Source organism: Sorex fumeus, unplaced genomic scaffold, assembly GCF_029834395.1.
Source record: "Sorex fumeus unplaced genomic scaffold, SorFum_2.1 ptg000014l, whole genome shotgun sequence".
Classification (NCBI taxonomy): Eukaryota; Metazoa; Chordata; class Mammalia; order Eulipotyphla; family Soricidae; genus Sorex; species Sorex fumeus.
This window is the reverse complement of record NW_026606071.1, coordinates 36,804,391-36,823,558: the sequence shown is the minus strand read 5'-3', so window position 1 is coordinate 36,823,558 and position 19,168 is coordinate 36,804,391. Positions and strand designations below refer to the sequence as shown.

At 52.2% G+C, this 19,168-nt stretch overlaps 1 protein-coding gene across 1 annotated transcript; it reads right to left on the bottom strand.

Annotated features, from left to right (window-relative positions):
* Window positions 1–9,395: 9,395 nt before the first annotated feature.
* On the bottom strand, window positions 9,396–19,168 carry CATIP (ciliogenesis associated TTC17 interacting protein). The gene is made up of 10 exons (XM_056111628.1): window positions 19,108–19,168; window positions 18,843–18,932; window positions 17,964–18,164; window positions 17,108–17,163; window positions 14,931–15,017; window positions 14,573–14,740; window positions 13,509–13,633; window positions 10,751–10,827; window positions 10,416–10,504; window positions 9,396–9,584 (listed from the first exon to the last, which is right to left on the bottom strand). The coding sequence occupies exons 1-10, from the start codon at window positions 19,130–19,132 to the stop codon at window positions 9,441–9,443; spliced, it is 1,062 nt and encodes a 353-aa protein (XP_055967603.1). The 5' UTR covers window positions 19,133–19,168; the 3' UTR covers window positions 9,396–9,440.

Sequence of the window (19,168 nt, the reverse complement as noted above, 5' to 3'; positions counted from 1 at the left end):
TTTGCCACACCTGGCAATGTGTGGGGGCTTCTCAGAGTTCACTCCTGGGGGTACCTGGAAACCAATGGTGCAAGGAACGGAATCTGGGGCTCTTACATATGAAGCATGTGGTCCAGCTTGTTGAGCGCTCTCTCTCTCTCTCTCTCTCTCTCTCTCTCTCTCTCTCTCTCTCTCTCTCTCTCTCGGCTGATAAGCCTTTACCTTATCAGAGAAGACGTGCAAATCCACTTTGTAGGTCATTGGAAAGATACGGTACGGGAGGGAAGGCATTAACTTGCTTGTATTTGCAGCGACCATGACCCTGGTTCAAATTCTCCACAAATTCTCCATATCACATCAGCTCCTCTAAGCATTGCCCGGGGTCACTCCTGAGCAGAGAGGCAGGAATAGTCTGAGCAGGACTGGATGTGGCGAAAAATTAAATTAGCCAAAATTTTACAGAGACTCACAGAATATGAAAATAACAAAGTATAAAAGTTTCCAGAAAAAAAATCTATAGGCAAATCTTCAAGATGCAGGATTAGGCGATACGTGTTAAATTTGAGATCGAAAGCATAATCTATAAAGTGAAAAATAGATAAATTGGACTTCAATCAAAAGTTCAGAGCCAGGACAATAGTATAGTGGGCTGGGCGCTTGCCTCGTACGCAACCAACTTGGGTTAAATCCCCAGCACCCCATATGGTCTCCCAAGCCTGCCAGGAATGATCCCTTAGCACAGAGCAAAGAGTGACTAAGCCCTGGACAGCCCAAACAAACAAACAAACAAACAGTAAAATCTTTGTGAAGAAACTTGCTAAGAATGAAAAGACCATCTAAAAACCACAAGAAATATTTGCAGTGCCAGAGAGATTAGTCCAGGGGTGAGGGTTTTTGCCTGGCACATGGCTGACCTGAGTTTCATCTCCTAAGTACCACCAGAAGTGATTCCTGAGCACAATGCTAGGAGTAATCCCTAAGCACCTCCAGATGCGGTCCCCAAATAAAACAAACATGATAAAGGAAGCAATCAGAAGAGGAGACACCCTTGGCATATGATAACCCCTGATTTTGTTTTTCCATTTTTTGGGGGGGGTCACATCCGGCGATGCACAGGGATTACTTTTGGCTCTGCACTCAGGAATTATCCCTGGAGGTGCTCAGAGGACCATATGGGATGCTGAGAATCGAACCTGGGTCGGCCGCGTGCAAGGCAAATGCCCTACCCGCTGTGCTATTGCTCCAGCCCCAATAACCCCTGATTTTGATCCCTGGCATTGCACTACACAAAACAAAACAAAATCTCCCACACAACCACCATGAGCTCCAGCAACTGCACACCTGGGCATTTTTCCCGACCACATGATGGTTTCTGTCCACATAAAAATCTGTACCTGAATTTTTATAGCTGCTTTATTTACCATCGTCGAACTGGAAACCACCCAGCTTGACTTCAACAGGTGAATGCGGGGCCATTGAGGGCAGAAGCAGCCCGCAGAATTTTCCTCTGATGTTCCTCCCGGAGAAAAGAAAACTTACACTCCCGTAAAATCCTGGAGGTGAAGCTTTATAGCACCTTTATTAGCAATAGCTCCAACCTGGAGTGAACCCGAACATCCTTCAGCAGAGACTCAGTTAAGCTAGTACTGCAATGCAGGGGCAGGAGAAATAGTACAGGGAGGGGTTTTTGCATGCAGCCAACCCCAGTTTCATCCCTGACCCCACATAGTTTCCCCTCCCCAAGCACTGCCAGGGGTGATCACTAAGCAGAGAGCCAGAAGTAATTCCTCTGCATAGTTAGGTGTGACCCCTCCAAAACCAAATAAATAAACTACTACAGGACAGACAGGAATTAATACTTCACACAAAGGAATAAACTGGGGCTTAGAGAGAGCTCAAAGGGCAGAAGTGCATGCTTTGCATAGGGAGTTTATGGATTGATTTTATTTTTTGCACTCCATGGTTCCTTGAGCACCAGCAAGTGTGATTCCCCAGAACCAAAAACAAAGCAAAAAAAAAAAAAAAAGTCCAATGTAGGAGGGCAGAGACTGGAACAATAGTACAGCGGGTAAGGCACTTGCCTGGCACACAGCTGATCTGGGTTCAATCCATAACAACCTATGTTCCCCTTTCTCCCTCCAGGAGAGATCCCTAAGCACAGAGCCAGGAGGAAGCCCTGAGCGCTGCTGGGTGCGGCCCCCAGACAACAACACAAGCCAGAGTTTCCTTATAGATAAGGAGATAGCACGCACCTGGCTGATCCCATGCTATGCCTTCAGGAGGCACCTCCCTTAACAACCCTTAACTGGGAGTTGTCCTCCCAAACCGCCAAGAAAGGAACAAGCTCGAGACAGGAGGTACCACCGATGTCTCTCTCATATGCTGCCCGGAAAAGGCACCTCAGTTCCACACAGACTTGAACGTTCACCGAATAGTTTTGCAAGCGACAACACTGTGGATAGGGAAGTCAGATTTGTGTCTGCCAGGAACGGGAGGCAGAGGAGTCTGGGGTGAAGAGGGAGATGGGTGTGATCGTGAAAGGATTCTGGACGGGTGGGGGCTGTTCAAAGCCTCTTCTGAACCATGATAGATGGATGGATGCAGAAACCAAGAACATGCTAAATAGTACAGAGCCTCATGTGTCCTCCCCGCCCCCCCCCGCCCCCCCCCCCCACACACACAAGGGAAAGTTTGAAAAGCCTCTGTGAGTTATAGCAATGTTGTCAACATTCCAACTGTATTGAAGAAGGATCATGGACCAGAGCCATAGTACAGTGGGGAGGGTACCAGCCCTCAAGCGGCAGTCCTGAGTTCACCCCCAGCATCCCATATGGTCTCCTGAGCACCGCCTAGAGTGATTGCTGAGCACAGAGCCAGGAGTAAGTCCTGAGCACCCCTGAGTGTGGCCCCCAAACCAACAAACAATAAAAGATAGCAGGGATCAGACAGACTTCGTACGCCCATATCCAATGTCACGTTTTCCCTAGTAGCTAAAAGGTAGAAAATGTTCTATATCCATCACAGAGCATGAGTGTACTGAGGTACAGACATATAGTGACTAGGATTCCATCTTTAAAAAGAATGTTCTCTCTTTTGTTTTTCAATTACTTTTAGGGTGATTAGAGGTCACCCCAAAAGCCTCTATCCCTCTCGGAAAGACTGGCAAGCTACCGAGAGTATTCCGCCCACACAGAAGAGCCTGGCAAGCTATCCGCTGTGTATTCGATATGCCAAAACCAGTAACTACAATGGGTCTCATTCACCTGACCCTGAAGGCTTCACCGACATGGCAGCACTGAGAAGGATGAGAAAAGAGAGGCCGATAAAATCTCAAGGCCGAACTAGGCTGCCACAACGAGGGAAGTCAAGTGACCAAGTGAATTACTTTTATATCTTCTCTCTTTTTTTTTTTCTTCTTTTTGGGTCACACCCAGCAATGCACAGGGGTTACTCTTGGCTCTGCACTCAGGAATTACTCCTGACGGTGCTTGAGGGACCATATGGGATGTCGGGGATTGAACCCAGGTCGACCGCGTGCAAGGCAAACGCCCTACCCGCTGTGCTATTGCTCCAGCCCCTAGATCTTCTCTTTTTAATTGAATCACGGTGATATACACAGTTACTAAGTTGTCCATGATTGGGTTGCAGTCACACAATGTTCCAGCACCTGTCCCTTCACCAGTGGACAGTTCCCACCACCAATATTCTTCATTCCCTCCTGCCACTTCCCCCAAATCTGTCTTTTTTTTAATTTTTTTTTTTATTAGTGAAACACCATGAGGTACAGTTGTAGATTTACAATTTTTTGTGCTTGGGTTTGATTATACAATGATCAGATACCCATCCCTCCACCAGTGCCCATTTTCCACCACCATGGATAATATCCCCCCCACCCCCATCCCCCCATCCCCCCCTGCCTCTGTGCAGGGCAATCCCCTGTGTTCTCTCTCTCCTTTTGGGTGTTGTGGTCTGCAAAAGAGGCATTGAGCAGCAAACATGTTCAGTCCATAGTCCACTTTCGACATGCATCTCCCCTCCTGGGAGGATCCTCCAAACACCCTTTATTTGGTGTTCCCTTCTCTATCTGAGCTGCCCTTTCCTCTAGAATGCCCGACTGGCCACTAAGCTATGGAGTAATCCTCCTGGTGCTGATCTCAGCTATTCTTGGGTATTAATCTCATATTTTGTTACCAAATCTGTCTCTATGGCAAGCACTTTTGCATTTTTCTTCTCTCCTCTTCTCTCTCTCTCTCTCTCTCTCTCTCTCTCTCTCTCTCTCTCTCTCTCTTTCTCTCTCTCCTTTTGGGCATTATGGTTTGCAATACAGGTAATGAAAGGTAAAGGGCATCATTACATCCCCCTTCCCTCCTTTCAGCATGCAGTTATTGTCCAGAGTAATTATTTCCAACTATCATTGTCAGAGCCTGGCAAGCTCCCTGTGACGTATTCGATATGCCAAACACAGTAACAACAAAGTCTCCAATGGAGACGTTACTGGGCCCGCTCGAGCAAATCGATGATCAACGGGAGGGCCTTTACTTTTACTTACTTTATCATTGTCATAGTAGTCCTCCATCCTAACTGCCCCTCCCCCTTACTTTTTGTGGCAAGCTAGAATAAAGTTCTTTTTGTTTTTGTGAACCTGGTTTTTGTTGGTCTGTTTGGGGGCCACACACAGCAGTGCTCATAGCTGACTCTTAGCTCTGTGCTCAGGGATCACTCCTGGTAGGCTTGGGGGATCATGTGGGATGCTGAGGATCAAACCCTGGTCAGCTGTGTGCAAGTCAAGCATGCTGCCCGCTGTAATGTCACTTTGGCCCTGGATTTTGTTTGTGTGATTTGGAGTCGCACCCAGTGCTGCTCAAGGCTTACTCTTGGCTTTTGCTCAGGGAGGAGTCCTGGTGGGGCTCAAGGGACCATATGGGGTATGGGGGATTGATTGAGGGCTGGTCACATGCAAGGCAAATGCAATAGTCCCGTGCTATTTCTTTGGCTCATGAACTTCTCACCCAAGTTAGAATAGAGGCGAATCTGAAAAAAGTGAAATAGTCAGACCTTAAAGGACAACTATTGTAGGAACCCCGCTCCAGGCAGCCCTTCATAAAAGGGGTGTGGGATGAGAATCGCCTGCGACCAGGCCTTCAGCACAGGGAACAGAGTTTAATGCTGCAATCTTTGTCTGTGGGGCAAAAGGTTATGGAGACAAATGGGTGCGTTGATTGACCCACAATGTGAATGCACTTAATGCCATTGAATTGTTCAGTTCAGTATGTTTAAAAGGGCAAATGTTTTTGCCTTTTTTTGTTTGATTGGTTGGGTTTGGGGCCATGCCTGGCAATGCCCAGGGTTTACTCCTGGCTCTGAGCTCAGGAATCCCTTCTGGCAGGGCTCAGGGGACCGTGTATGGTGCCAGGGATCAAACCCGGGTTGATCACGATCACGATCATCCTATTGTTTGTCGATTGCCTCGAGCAGGCACCAGTAACATCTCCTTCGCCCTAGCTCTGAGGTTTTAAAAAGTCCTATATTCAAGGCTCTTTCAGGGTTAGGAGAATGAGGCCCATCATTGTTACTGGTATTTGGCATATTGGGTATGCCACGAGGAGTTTGCCAGTCTCTGCCGTGTGGGCAGGTTACATTCGGTAGCCTGCCAGGTTGTCCAAAGTAAGAATGAGGTATTAAGATTTTGCGCAGCTGGGTTTTATAGTCTCTGGGTCTTGGCCATTGATGGGATTACACAGCGCCGGGTGGGGGGAAGAGGGGCAGTTGGTGGGTGTGACCCCTGCCTACTGGAAGACGGAGAATCTGGGTGGAGGATGCTCAACCCCGATCCGAGTAGCCTTGGAGATCTCAGCCCCAGGACCCGCATGCCTGTGTTCCTCTGCCGGTACCTTCATGCGTGTGGAGAGTGGTCTCAGCGTGGTTGTGGCTGTCAGCAAGATAAATGCCCTACCCACTGTCCCATCTCTTCAGCCTCCAAAAAGGGCAAATTTTTATAGTTTACCATGGGGTGGGGGGAGGGAAATCTGGTCCTCTTTAAAATCCTGCACCAGATTAGAGTTTTGTAACATGTTACGAAGGGAGGAAAGTGAGCGATTGGACCACCGGATCTCTCTAGTCTCTTTTCATTTTTTTATTTTGAGGGCGCTCCCCCTGAGTCATGCTGTGGTGCTGTTTGGGAAACCATGCTTTAACCAACTACACACAGTGATGTGCAGGGTCCCATTCTCAGGCTGCCTGCAGCACTCGGGTGGGTGGTGAAGCTCCACACTAGATCATGGGAGGACTGCAGAGAAGAGGACAGCGGAGTATGTGATCTAAACAGGGGCAGAAGCCACAAGTCAGGCAGGATGGGGCTTATCAAGAACGCAGATTCGGGGCTAGAGCGATAGCACAGTGGTGAGGGTGTTTGCCTTGCATGTGGCCGACCCAGGTTCGATCCCCGGCATGCCATATGGTCCCCCAAGCACCGCCAGGAGTAATTCCTGAGTGCAGAGCCAGGAGTAATCCTCGAGCATCGCCGGGTGTGACCCAAAAAGAAAAAAAAAAAAAAAGAAGGCCGATTCAGGGACCCGACAAGTGTTACCAAATGACGTATAATTGGTGGGACCATCTGCATTCGCCTAGGGTATTATCATTTTTTTTTCTGGGTGTACCCAAAGCAGAAAGGGGCTTCTTTGCTGTCTGTGAACTTGATCGGTTTAGAAGGGTAGACTCAGACATAGCTGTGGAACCAGACACACTGTGTTCAAACTGGGTTCTGCCCCTAACCGGCGGTGTGCCCTTGGCCTTAACCTTTTCCTCGTCTGTCAGATGGGGATGTTACCACCTGCTAGTGGTGCAGTGGGCATCACACCAGGGGTGCATGGACTTGGAAGAGCTGTGCCAAGAACGTTGTTCTTTTTATTCCTATTCATTGTCCTCTGACGCCCTGGGCTCCCTGGACCAGGTCAGCGTTGCAGCAAACCCGCTAACACCGAGGCAAGAGAAATAATGCAGGAGATCTGGAACTCTGCATGCAGCCAACCCTGATTCCATCCCTGGCTCTGTGATTGGTCCCTCACGCACCACCAGGGGCCACTCATGAGCACTGACCCAGGAATAGCCCCAAAGCCAGGTGTGGCCCCCCCTCCCCAAAAAACACCCCATTCCCCAGCCCAGAAAAAAAACACTCTAACACCACATGATATTTCACATCCTGCATTGCAGGGGGATGCTAGGAGTGGGGCAGGTGGGGACTGACAGGAGTCTCCTCCCTTCTCGGCTGGTGCCTGCAAACTGTGGGCCTCTTGGTCTCCATAGAACTCTCAACCCTGGCTCAGTACTTCATGCTTCCAAAAGCCCTGACCTTTGGACAGGAGCAACAGGAGGGCGGGCAAGGAAATTGCCTTGCACACAGCTGACCCAGGTGTGGTCCCTGGCACCACATATGGTCCCTGAACCCACTGGGAGTGATCCCTGAGATCAGAGGCAAGAGTAAGCCAAGAGTAAGCCTGACCAGTATGCCACAAAACAAAACAAAACAACAAGGTATCGGAGTGATAGTACAGTGAGTAGGGTATTTGCCATGCAAGCTACTGACATGGGTTTGATTCCCGGCTGCCCATATGGTCCCCTGAGAGCCCCATCAGGAGTGAACCCTGAGCACAGAGCCAAGAGTAAGACCTGAGCACCACTAGGCATGGCCTCACTGGAAAAATTAAAAAAGAGACAGAGACAGAGAGACAGAGACAGAAGGGCCAAGAGAAGCCAAAGAAGGACTTCCGGCCCATTCTCCCCACTGAATGTGGGTGAAAGGGCTCTCGGATCCCAGGAGCTCCCTGGGAATGTTCTGGGCCAGAAAGCTGAGTCAGTTCTCCATGGATGGGTTTCAATTCTCCATCGAACGGAGGTCTGAGGCCCGTGACTGGTCTAGCCTTCTTTGGCAACACCAGCCTCCCCTCCTCCCATCCACCCAGGGCTTTCCCATTTTCTCTTTCAGATCCAACGTCTCCTTATTGGGGTCCCTGAGACCCCAGAGACATCCACTGGGGGATCTTTGTCTTCATCCCTTCAACCTGAGTCTCTTTCTCCATCTCCCATTCCCCAGTTTGGCATCACCGTCTTTCCTCAAGAAACCTCTGAGGTGTTCTATATGGACGGAACTCATGTATTTATGTTCTCATTCCCCATCCTTCCTGGAAGGGTTACGGGAACAGTCACTTTGCCTTGTCACTGCCTCTGTTCGGATGCCAAGAACAATCCTGGTATATGGAAGGAAGCTCTGTTTGCTGAGCTCATTTACAGGCTTGAGCTGGGCTGTGTGACAGGGAGCCACTGGAACTACTGGGATTGAAATTAAGCAGGAGGGATGGCTGGAATGGTCGAGAGCATGTACTTGGCAAGGAAAGGCTCTATCCCTGGTTCTACATGGTTCCCTGAGCACCATTAGGAGAGACACCCTCCCTCACCCTCAGAATAGTGAACCAGGAGTGCTTCCTGAACATCGAGGGGAATTTGGGGGAGGGGGTTGGAGGGAGAGCCACACGTGGTGATGCTCAGGGGTTATTCCTAGCTCTGCACTCAGGAATCACTCCTGGCAGAGCTTAGGGGACCATAAAGGGTGCCCAGGATCGAACACTGGTCTCCCATGTACAAAGCAAGCACTATCGCTCCAAGCCCTCCGTTGTTTTGATGAGGAAAATAGGCCCCTGTCCCCTTTGAAACAGGCTAAGACCAGAGAACAAGAGCTACCAAGGGCACCTGAATCTCCGCGATAACCTTGGAATGCACCAGGGATGTCCCCTGGGATGGTGCTGGGAAACCATAAATCCAGTTCAGCGACATGCAGGCAAGCTCCCTGACCCTCAGCATTATCGCCCCAGTCCCTTGGTCCCTACTTTTTTTTTGGGGGGGTGGGGGTGAGGGGAGGAACGGGCCACACCCGGCTATGCTCAGAGGTTACTCCTGGCTCTGAGCTCAGAGATCATTCCTTGCGGTGCTCGGGGAACCATTTGGGATGTCGAAGACCGGTCTGCCTAGGGTGCAAGGTAAGCGCCCTTCCCTGCTGCTGGACGATCGCTCAGTCCCCTCGGTCCCTACTTTTAACCAAAGACACCACACGTGGGCGGGGCGGGGTAAAGTTGTGGTTCCCACAGCCGAGAGACGGGGAGAGCCCGTTTATTCCCCTTTAAAAAAAATCCACAAACCAAAAAAAAAAAAATTAAAAAAAAAAAAGCTGCGGGGCTTCTGACGGGTCCGAGCTGCAGCCCCGACCTCGCCTACGCCTCGCCCATGCCCCGCCCATGCCCCGCCCACGTCCCATCAGGCCCCGCCCATACCCGGCCTGGTCCCGCCCACGCCGCCAGTGCGCACGCGCGACCCGCGCCTCCGCGCTCGGTTTCTTTCCGTTTGGGCTCCAGCTTGCAGAACGCGAGCCGCTGGTGGAAAGGGTCCAAGGATAGGGTCAGCGGCTCGAATGGCTAGTCTGAGCCGAAGTGCTCGGCTGCGAAGGTGATCACGTCGTCCGGCTGGCGCAGCAGCACGAAGAGCAGGAAGTCGGAGATGAGCGCTTTGGCCTCGGGGTGCTGCCCCAGGTACCTTCTGTGGCTGAGACGAAGCTCCTCCTGGGAATGGGGGCGGAGAGAGACCCCGAGCCCCTCGTGTCCTCGCAGACCGATGGATACGCGAGCCCTGAGCTCCAGGACGCCTCCCTGCCGCACTCCAGGGAGGACGTCGGGGCTCACGGGTCGCTCAGCTCCCCGGAGTGTGCATTTCCCAGGCACCAGGAAAAAGCGCAGGAGAACTTCACCGTGCAGCGGTGTTCAGGGAGATGGCACCGTGGGCGGGCCCTTGCCTTGCACGATGCTGACCTGAGTTTGGTCCCCCGCCACCCCAAGTGGTTTCCCCCCCTCCCCAGCCCCACCAAAGAGTGAGCACAGAGCCAGGAAGAAGCCTTGAGCACTGCCAGGTGTGGCCCTCCCAAAATAAAACAAAACATCTGGGGGAGAAGGCAACTGGAATAGAGAAGGGATCATTAAGTCAATGATGGTTGGAGGGATCGTTGGGGATGGGAAGATCTGTGCTGAAAGTAGATAAAGGACCAAACGTGATAGCCTCTCAGTATCTGTATTGCAAGCCATAATGCCCCAAAGTAGAGAGTATGGGAGAAACTGTCTGCCACAGAGGCAGGGGGAGGGTTGGGATGTGTGTGTGTGTGTGTGTGTGTGTGTGTGTGTGTGTGTGTGTGTGTGTGTATTCTGGGGACATTGGTGGTGGAAAATGTGGAGGGATGGGTGTTTGATCCTTGTATGACTGAAACTCAAACATGAAAGCTTTGTAACTGTATCTCACAGTGATTCAATTAAAAAAAAAACCCAACAACTTTTCAATGTCTGTGAGTGTATGGAGGTATGGGGATGCAGTTGGGGACGCCTGGCTGGCGGCAGCCTCCTCACCTTCCGTTCTGTGAATTTGGAATAGAGCTCAGGGTCTTCTTCCCACACCAGGTCTTTCTTCCCAAATACTGGGGGAGGCTCAATTTCATCTGGATGGAGAGGGAGCAAGGTTGCCCACCAGACTCCAGATGCCCAGGCTAGACCAAGCCTTCCTGGGCCAAATCATCTGATGGGGGAGTGCAATGAAAAGACACCGCCCACCCCCAGAGTCAGGCTGGAGAGTAAAGCTTCATGGCATCTCTCTCCCTGGAATCCCACCCAGGGTACGAAGTCCAGCCCTGCCTCTACCCCCAGCCCCACCCTTCCCTCTCTGCACAGCCCGAGGTTTCACTCACCCTCCTTCCTCACGTTGGGCACCTTGAAGATCATACAGCATCCCGGGGAGCCCACCTGGAACCTCTTGGCCAGGTGCCTGGGTACAGCAGAGAAGCGGGTAGGGGTGAGGTTGGGGCTTCCTGGAAACATCTCGCTTCCTCCGGAACCTCCTTTGGGCTTCCTTGGCCTGCTACGTCCTGTCTGTCTGAGTTTCTACCTCCAGTTCATCTGAGATGCTCAGATAATGGCTCTTGAACCCTGGCAGTGCTCCCTGGCTACTCTGGGCTGCTTTGGTGGTGCTCATGGTACCACGTGGTACTGAGGTTAGTTAGATGCGGGCCTCCCACATGCCAGGCAGCACTCAGGCCTTTCAGCAATCGCTCCTGCTCAGTGTCTCTGTGTTTTAGATTGGGACTGCTATTGCCTCTGGGTATCGATATACGTTAGTGGACACGGCTGGACCCAGCCTGCTACAGGTATGGGCACTAAAATGAAAAAAGCCACCCGCTCTGAGACATTCCAAATAGAAATGACACTCTCCCAAGGCCAGAAGGATAACACAGCTGGTAGGGCATTTGTTTGCCTTGCATGTAACTGACCCGGGTTCAATCCCCGGCATCCCATATGACCCCCAGAAGTAATTCCCAAGTGCAGAGTCAGGAGTAACCCCTGAGCATCAACAGGTGTGATCCTGCCCCCTCAAAAAAAAAAAAAGAAAAAAAAAGAAACAACCCTCATTATGGAATAAGGAAAGCCAACAAGACTCTGGGTACCTCCAGTCTCCTGATTAACTTTTATTTTCCCCTTTGTATTTTTTATTATTTTTTTTTTGGTTTTTGAACCACATCCGGAGTGCTCTGGACTTACTCCTGGCTCTGCATTCAGGGATCACTTATGACAAGCTCAGCAAACCATATGGGGCTCTGGGAATCAAACCCAGGAGGGCTGAATGCAAGGCAAGTGCCCTGCCCTTTTATCTCCCCAGCCCCTAGGTCTCTTGGGACACTTGAGAAACTAGCTCTTCTTGTCCTCCCTTCTTCTTGTCTTCCCTCATTTCCTCATAATTTGGTGTTAACCCTTTGCTGGGGGCAGCCTGGCAGTGCACAGTGATGTTCCTTCCAGCTCCAGCCCCTTCATTTTTTCCACATGCCAAGTTGTTTAAAGTTTGGTGGCGGCTGGGGTTGAAAGAGTACAGGGGTGAAAGCATGTGCTTTCTTTTTTTTTTCTTTCTGGGTCACATCCAGCAATGCATAGGGGTTCCTCCTGGCTCTGCGCTCAGGAACTACCCCTGGCGGTGCTCAGGGGACCATATGGGATGCTGGGAATCGAACCCGGGTTGGCCGCGTGCAAGGCAAATGCCCTACTCGCTGTGCTATTGCTCCAGCCCCCTACGTGCTTGCTTTCTTTCTTTCTTTCTTTCTTTCTTTCTTTCTTTCTTTCTTTCTTTTTTGCTTCTTGGGTCACACCTGGTGATGCTCAGGGGTGACGGCTCAGGGGTTACTCCTGGCAGTGCTCGGGGGATCATATGGGATGCTGGAAATTGAACCCAGGTCGACCAGGTGCAAGGCAAACATCCTCCCTGCTGTACTATCACTTCAGCCCCTATAAAAGCAGTGATTTCAAGTTTGTACGTCTGTAACTGTATCTCCTGGTGATTCATTAATTAAAAAAAAAAAAAGAAAAGCAAGAAAGCACGTGATTTGTAGGCAGCGGACTTTTATTTACTCTCTGAAACTACATTTATCACCACCGGAATGAAATGAATAATGATAATGCTCTGAGCACCACCGGAAGTGAAATTAATGATAAAAAGTGCCGGGGCTGGAGAGCTAGCACAGTGACAGTGGGCAAAGTGCTTGCCTGCATACAGCTGACTCAAGTTCCATCCTGAACACTACCTTTAGTCCCCTGAGCCCCACTGGAAGTGATCCCTGAGGGGACTAGAGAGATAATACAGCAGGTAGGGTGTTTGCCTTGCATGCAGCTGAGCTGAACCATTGATCCTCGGAATCCCATATGGTCCCCCCCAAGCACTGCCAGGAGTAACTCCTGAGGGCAAAGTTGAAATTAACCCCTGAGCATAGCGGGGTGTGGCCCTAAAACAAAAGCAAAACCAAATAATAATTTTAAAATGATCTCTGAATGCAGAGCTAGGAGTAAGCCCTGAGCACCACCTGGCCCCTACCTCCCCCCCCCCCCCCCCCCGCCAAATAATAATACAATACTGGCTGGAGCGATAGCACAGCAGGTAGGGCGTTTGCCTTGCATGCAGCCGACCCGATTGACCTGGGTTCAATTCCTCCACCCCTCTCGGAGAGCCCAGAAAGCTACCGAGAGTATCTCGCCCGAAACAGCAAAGCCTGGCAAGCTCCCCGTGACGTATTCGATATGCCAGACACAGTAACAACAAGTCTCACAATGGAGACGTTACTGGGCCCGTTCGAGCAAATCGATGAACAATGGGAAGACAGTGACAGTGACTGTGACTGGTGGTTGTGGATATTATGAGCACCCATCCCAGCCCCAGCTGCTTTTAGCCCTGTCTTAGGGCCTATGGGCACAGCATGGGCGACCTTAGCTATTCAAGGCGCCTTGGTAAGGTGTGAGAGGCTCTGTGAGGATCAGAGGGACGAAATGAAGAAAAGTAGAGTGATGTGGCGAAAGCAAGGTGTGCAGGATCTCCACATCTATTCCTGGCCCAGGCTCCAGGCCTTAGCCCCATTGCGTTCCAGCACCGAGCTCAACACTGCCCCCTGGAGCCCTCTCCCAGTAGCTCACCCATCGGAGAGCAGGTAGAACTGGCAAGATAACGGGATGCCCTCCTGGGAGTGGATATTCTGCTCCACGATGAACACTTTCACCTGCTGCTGGTTGATCTGGATCATTTGGGAGCCCAGGGATTCCTGGATGCACCCAGAAAGGAGGGCAACAGGTGAGGTGGATGCCCACCGGGGTCTCCCCCTGAAACTAACCCTTTCTCCTTGCAACCTCCTTCCTTGTTCTCCAGTGACAAGTCATCCTTGACCCTGCGCTGCAGATTGGAGTTGCACCCTCACGTTTAGGTGGTATAAGGGGAAATCTCTTCCTAGAAGGCCAGCTCTGTTCTACTCCTGCTCCAACCCCTCCCTAGGCCCTCTGAAATCAACCAATCAGGGCAGAGTATGGAGCGGACGCAGAGAGACCGGTGAAGATCTGAGAAGTAGCTCTGGGGCCACATGACTGCATCCTGAAGTGCTCAGGGTTTACTCCTGGTTCTGTGCTCAGGGATCACTCCTAGGCGGGGGTAGGTGTGGAGGGTGAAGGGGGGTTTATATGTGGTGCTGGGGATCGAACCCACATTGCTGCTTGTGACAGTTTTTGTCGTGTTTGTGCTGGGATATGCTAGACACATCCTCGGCCCTCTTTGTCCTGACTTGGACGGAACACACCACCACATCTCTTTTACAAAGTTGATCAAATCAGCTCCCACAGCATCTCGTGAGAAACAGCATGTTCAGGGGCCAGAGTGATGGTACAAGTGATGGTACAGCAAGTAGGGCATTGGCCTTGCTATGGCGGACCCAGGTTCAATCTCTGGCAACCCCATGTGGTTCCCACCCCCATGCCACGCCAGTAGTAATCCCTAAGTACAGACCCAGGAGCAAGCCCTGAGCACTGTTCGGTGTAGCCCCCAAATAAAAATAACCCCAGCCTATTCAGAGTCCTAGGGGGCTTTGAAATTTGCCGCCATGAGATATTGCTTATGAAATTTTCACCAAGATCAATGAAAAGCGGGTGTGAGACCTCCCTGTTTCTTCTAGTGGCCCCCAACCTGTCCCTGCCCTCCCTGGGGGATTCCTCACATAGGTGGAATGGCAGATTTTGCCCTGTGTGTCCAAGGCCAGGAAGCGGGCATTGCTGGGCACCATCTTTCGCCAGGCCATCACCCGCAGCAGCATCAAGTTGGCAGCCTCGGAGATAAAGCCCTCGAGTGAGCTGCTGGGCTTGGCAGTCCTTTCCTTCTTCACATCCTGTTGCTCGAGGTGGGGGGGGGGGGGCGGGGTAGTCTGGGTCAGAGCCAGGGAGCCAGGAAGCGGGAGGGAGGGTGGGCAGGCAGGTGCGAGAGGCAGATGGCGTGATGGGGTCCCGAGGATGTGCCTCTGCTGGGGCCCCCCAGAGGATGTGGCATCCGGTTCCCACCAGCCCCCCTCCCCTCCTCACCTCACCCTCCTTGGTACGCCTGTTTATAATCAGCTGGTCATCCTTCCTCACCAGGCTCAGCTTCCGTTCCATGGGGAAGTTTTGTAACTAAGGGTCAGACATGGAGGGGAGAATCGGGGACCCACCCGGTGGCATACTCAAGATCACCTCGTCCAGAGGCTGGAGCGATAACACAGCGGGTAGGGCGTTTGCCTTGCATGTGGCCGACCCGGGTTCGATTCTCAGCATCCCATATGGTCCCCTGAGCACCACCAGGAGTAACTCCTGAGTGCAGAGCCAGGAGTAATCCCCTGTGCATCGCCGGTTGTGACCCAAAAAGAAACAACAACAACAACAAAAAACAAAGATCACCTTGTCCATTTCCTCTGGCTGGAGGCTTGGGTAGAAACAAACAAATTTTGGACCCGAGCAACTTGTTGCAGAGATGGCCCGGGACTTTGCAACAGTCCGTTTCCACTGGGCTGCTTCAGACGGGGGCAGGTGCTGTCACTCCCCCTGCCCTCTAGGAGCTCCAGCGGCCACCATTTTCTGGAACTCAGCGACAAGCTCCAGGTATGAGTGTTGGTGGCAGCAAACGCCAGGTCTCACGAGACAGGGGAGGAGTGGGCCCTTCTCCTTCCCTCCACCCCATGGGACTCTGAGATGATGTCACATCCGGCTACCGGCCACTTAAGCTCCCACATGGCCATGATCCAGAGATACACAAACAAATCTCAGACTTGAGCAAGGTGCTGCAGCGATTTCTTCAGACCCTAATTATTAAAATTTTAGAATTCCTAGAAGATTTTTTTTTTATAAAAAAAAGAAAAGTGTCCATGTTGGGCCAGAGTGATGGTGTGTCTGGGAGGGCATTTTCCTTGCCCGCGGCTGATCTGAGTTCAATCCCCGGCACCCCACATGGTCCCCCGAGCACTGCCAAAAGTGGTTCCTGAGTTAAGAGTCAGGTGTAATCCCTGAACATTGCTGGGTGTGCCACCACCCCCAAAATAAAAGCGCCCAAGTGTAGTGAAGTGTGGGCATACAAGTCATATTACGGTGTAATATAAAGCGAAGAAGCAAATGTTCTTGGGACCCAGAGCTAGCTCAGGGGATGACCCCCTGCCTTGCAGGTGTGAGGTCAGTGATGAGCCAGATTTCGTCGCAGCACAATCCCAGAGGTTTCTGTGGCCTGGCATCTTGGGCCCAGCATCGAACTGTGTGACTCTATCCAGCCCACAGCAAAGTATCATGTGTTTGTTCCATTACACACGTGCAAACATGTTGACCAAGTGTGCACATACACACCCTCCAATTGTGGAAGAAATTGTACCTAAACGCAGAAGGAGTGGAAGGAGGGAAAGGACAAAGCAATGCAATTGCAGAGCCAGACGTGGTTTCTGCGGGGAGGGTCTTAGGGGTTTTTTTTTTTTTTCTTTTTGGGTCACACCCGGTGATGCATGGGATTACTCCCGGCTCTGCACTCAGGAGTTACTCCTGGCGGTGCTCAGGGGACCATATGGGATGCTGGGAATCGAACTCGTGCAAGGCAAACGCCCTACCCGCAGTGCTCTCTCTCCAGCCCCGGGAGGGGTGGGGGGTGTTGTTTCTGATGTGAAGTATTCCGAAAGTTCATGAAGTCACGGGGCTGGGTTTGAAGGACTCAGCGCAGAAATTGAAGGCGTGGTGGTGACAGGCCTTTGGGAAAAGCCAGCACACATCATCCCCCAGGGGGTCCAGGGTGGGCCAGGGATTATGTTTCAGGAGAAGGGCGGCAAGAAGTACCCTCTGGGGCCAGAGCAATGCACAGCAGGGAGGGCTCTTGCATGTGGCAGACCCAGGTTCTATCCTTGGCCTCCCATATGGTCCCGAGTGATTTCTGAATGCAGAGCCAGGAGAAAGCCCTGAGCACTGCTGGTTGTCACCCCCAAACAATAAAGAAGCTGGGATATAGCTCAAGAACACAGGCATTGTACGCAAGAGCCCGGATTCGATCCCAAGAACCATGAAAAGAAAAAAAAAAAAGAGCAGCAACGATCGGGCCTTGAGTGTGATGGGAATCACGGGGTAGTTGAGGAGGAGGTTGGGGTGCATTTCCCCAAGACCCTTCCTTCCCTTTCACCATCCCCCCATCCCTCCCAGGATGTCTGTTGTCTCGTCCATCATTGAGGGCCAAGCTGGAGGCTCCCGGAGAGAGGTACCTTGATGAATTCCTGACTCTGTTCTTCCAGGACCTCCATTTTCCATGTGAGATACCCTGGGGGGTGGGGGGAGGGGAGGTTGGTGGGTGGCTCCAGAGTAGGGGAGCAGGAGGCTGGGGTGTGGCACAACAGGGTCACAGGATAGGGTCACTGGGCTCCTGATTTTTTTTTCTTTTTGAGCCACACCTGGCGACACACAGGAATTATTCCTGCCTCATGCACTCAGGAATTCCTCCTGGCCGTGCTCAGGGGACCATATGGGATGCTGGGGATCGAACCAGGGTAGGACCGTGTGCAAGGCAAACACCCTACCCATTGTGCTATCGCTCCAGCCCCTGGGCTCCTGATTTTTGAGGTGGGGTTGGGTCATGGCTCTTGGTGCTCAAAGGGTCTTGTGCTCAAGAATCGCTCCTGGCCAGGCTCGGGGAAGCATGACACAGGACCAGAGTTAGCCATATGCGGGGCTGGAGTGATAGCACAGCGGGTAAGGCTTTTGCTTTGCACGCAGCAGCCAACCCGGGTTCAATTCCCAGCATCCCATATGGTCCCCTGAGCACCGCTAGGAGTAATGCCTGAGTGCAAAGTAATCCCTGAGCATCTCTGGGTGTGACCCAAAGAGCAAAAAAAAAAAAAAAAAAAAAAAAGTTAGCCCATGCAAGGCACGTGCCTCAGCCCGTTTCCTGTTCTCTCACACTCAGCTCATACCCGGGTTCTCTAGCTGCGATGTCCCTGTCACCCTCACCCAGCCATACCCCAGTCCTTCACCTCATTCCACTCCCAAGGGAAGGTCACAGGGCTAGTGGGGAACAGAGGACCTGGGGAGGAGGCGCGGGGGAGCGAGGAGCATGCACACTACCCTGGAGTGTGTTGCCACACGCGGTCTTGTTGACGAAGCCCTGGCTAGCCGCGTGCACGAAGAGGCAGTGGGTGAAGATCCCAAACTCATCCTGGTGGCTCCCTTTCTGCATTTGGATGCTCAGCTCTCCCTGCGGCTCCCCGGAGTCCGAGACCATGACCAGAGTCTCCGAGAAGAGCAGCAGCTGCAGCTCCTCCTCCTCTGGGGGGCGGGGGGGGGCACAGTCAGAGCAGCGCCTTTCTTCCCAGGCTCCATTCTGAGCCCTGGCGCTCCAGGGGGCCCCCAGCCTCCACTTACCCCTTCTTTTTTGTTTTGTTTTTGAGCCACTTCTTATCCCCACTCCCAAGCTGCCCCAGCCTTCGTGCACCCCCCACAGATGAGAACTTCCCCTAAAAATACCCTTACCACCCCCACCCCCACCCCCAGCCCCTATATGGGAGTCTTTCCTTGAAGACTCTGCATCACAGATGGGTCTCATAATTCTGAGTTATGGGTTTCATATCCTGAGCGGATGGAGCGATAGCACAGTGTGGTAGGGCGTTTGCCTTGTGCACGGCCCAGCAGAGCCGGTTCGATGCCTCTGCCCCTCTCAGAGAGCCCGGCAAGCTACTGAGAGTAGATACTGAGAGTATCTCGCCAGCAAGGCAAAGCCTGGCAAACTCCCCGTGATGTATTCGATATGCCAAACACAGTAACAAGTCTCACAATGGAGACGTTACTGGGCCCCGCCGGAGCAAATTGATGAACAAAGGGAGGATAGTGCTACAGTGCTACCCATATGGGGCTATGAAAATAAATAAATAAATAAAAGCCGGTGCTCCAGGAGTCTCGCTGCGAGACTGGCACCCCCCCCCCACCTCCCCGGGCATCCAGGCTCACGGAGGGAACTGAGGAAGAGGATGGCTTCAGCATTGGCCTTGAGGTGCTGCACACGGTCAGGCTCCTCCTCTGGGCTGCTGGTTTTGAAGTCTATGGAAGGAGCAGAGGCTGAGTTGGGACCCCAGGGGGAGAAGGAGCCCGGGGAGCACAGGGCTTCCCCACCCCCCCACGAAGTAGAGCCTCAAAGGCCACCCACCGACTGCCCCCCTCCCCCTGCCCCCTCGCCCCCTCTCAAAGTCTCGAAGCCCCTGTAGACTTCTCCCACCTGAGAACTGGAGTTTCTGGGACATGCTGCGGGGCTGCAGCTCCCCGCTGTGTATCCAGCC

Coding starts and splice junctions, on each gene's coding strand:
- CATIP (XM_056111628.1), bottom strand. CDS start 19,132: ATGTCCCAGAAACTCCAGTTCTCAG. Junction 17,164..17,963: donor GTGTGGCAACACACTCCAGG/GTAGTGTGCATG, acceptor CCCACCCCCCAG/GGTATCTCACATGGAAAATG. Junction 15,018..17,107: donor AGAGTCAGGAATTCATCAAG/GTACCTCTCTCC, acceptor TCTGACCCTTAG/TTACAAAACTTCCCCATGGA.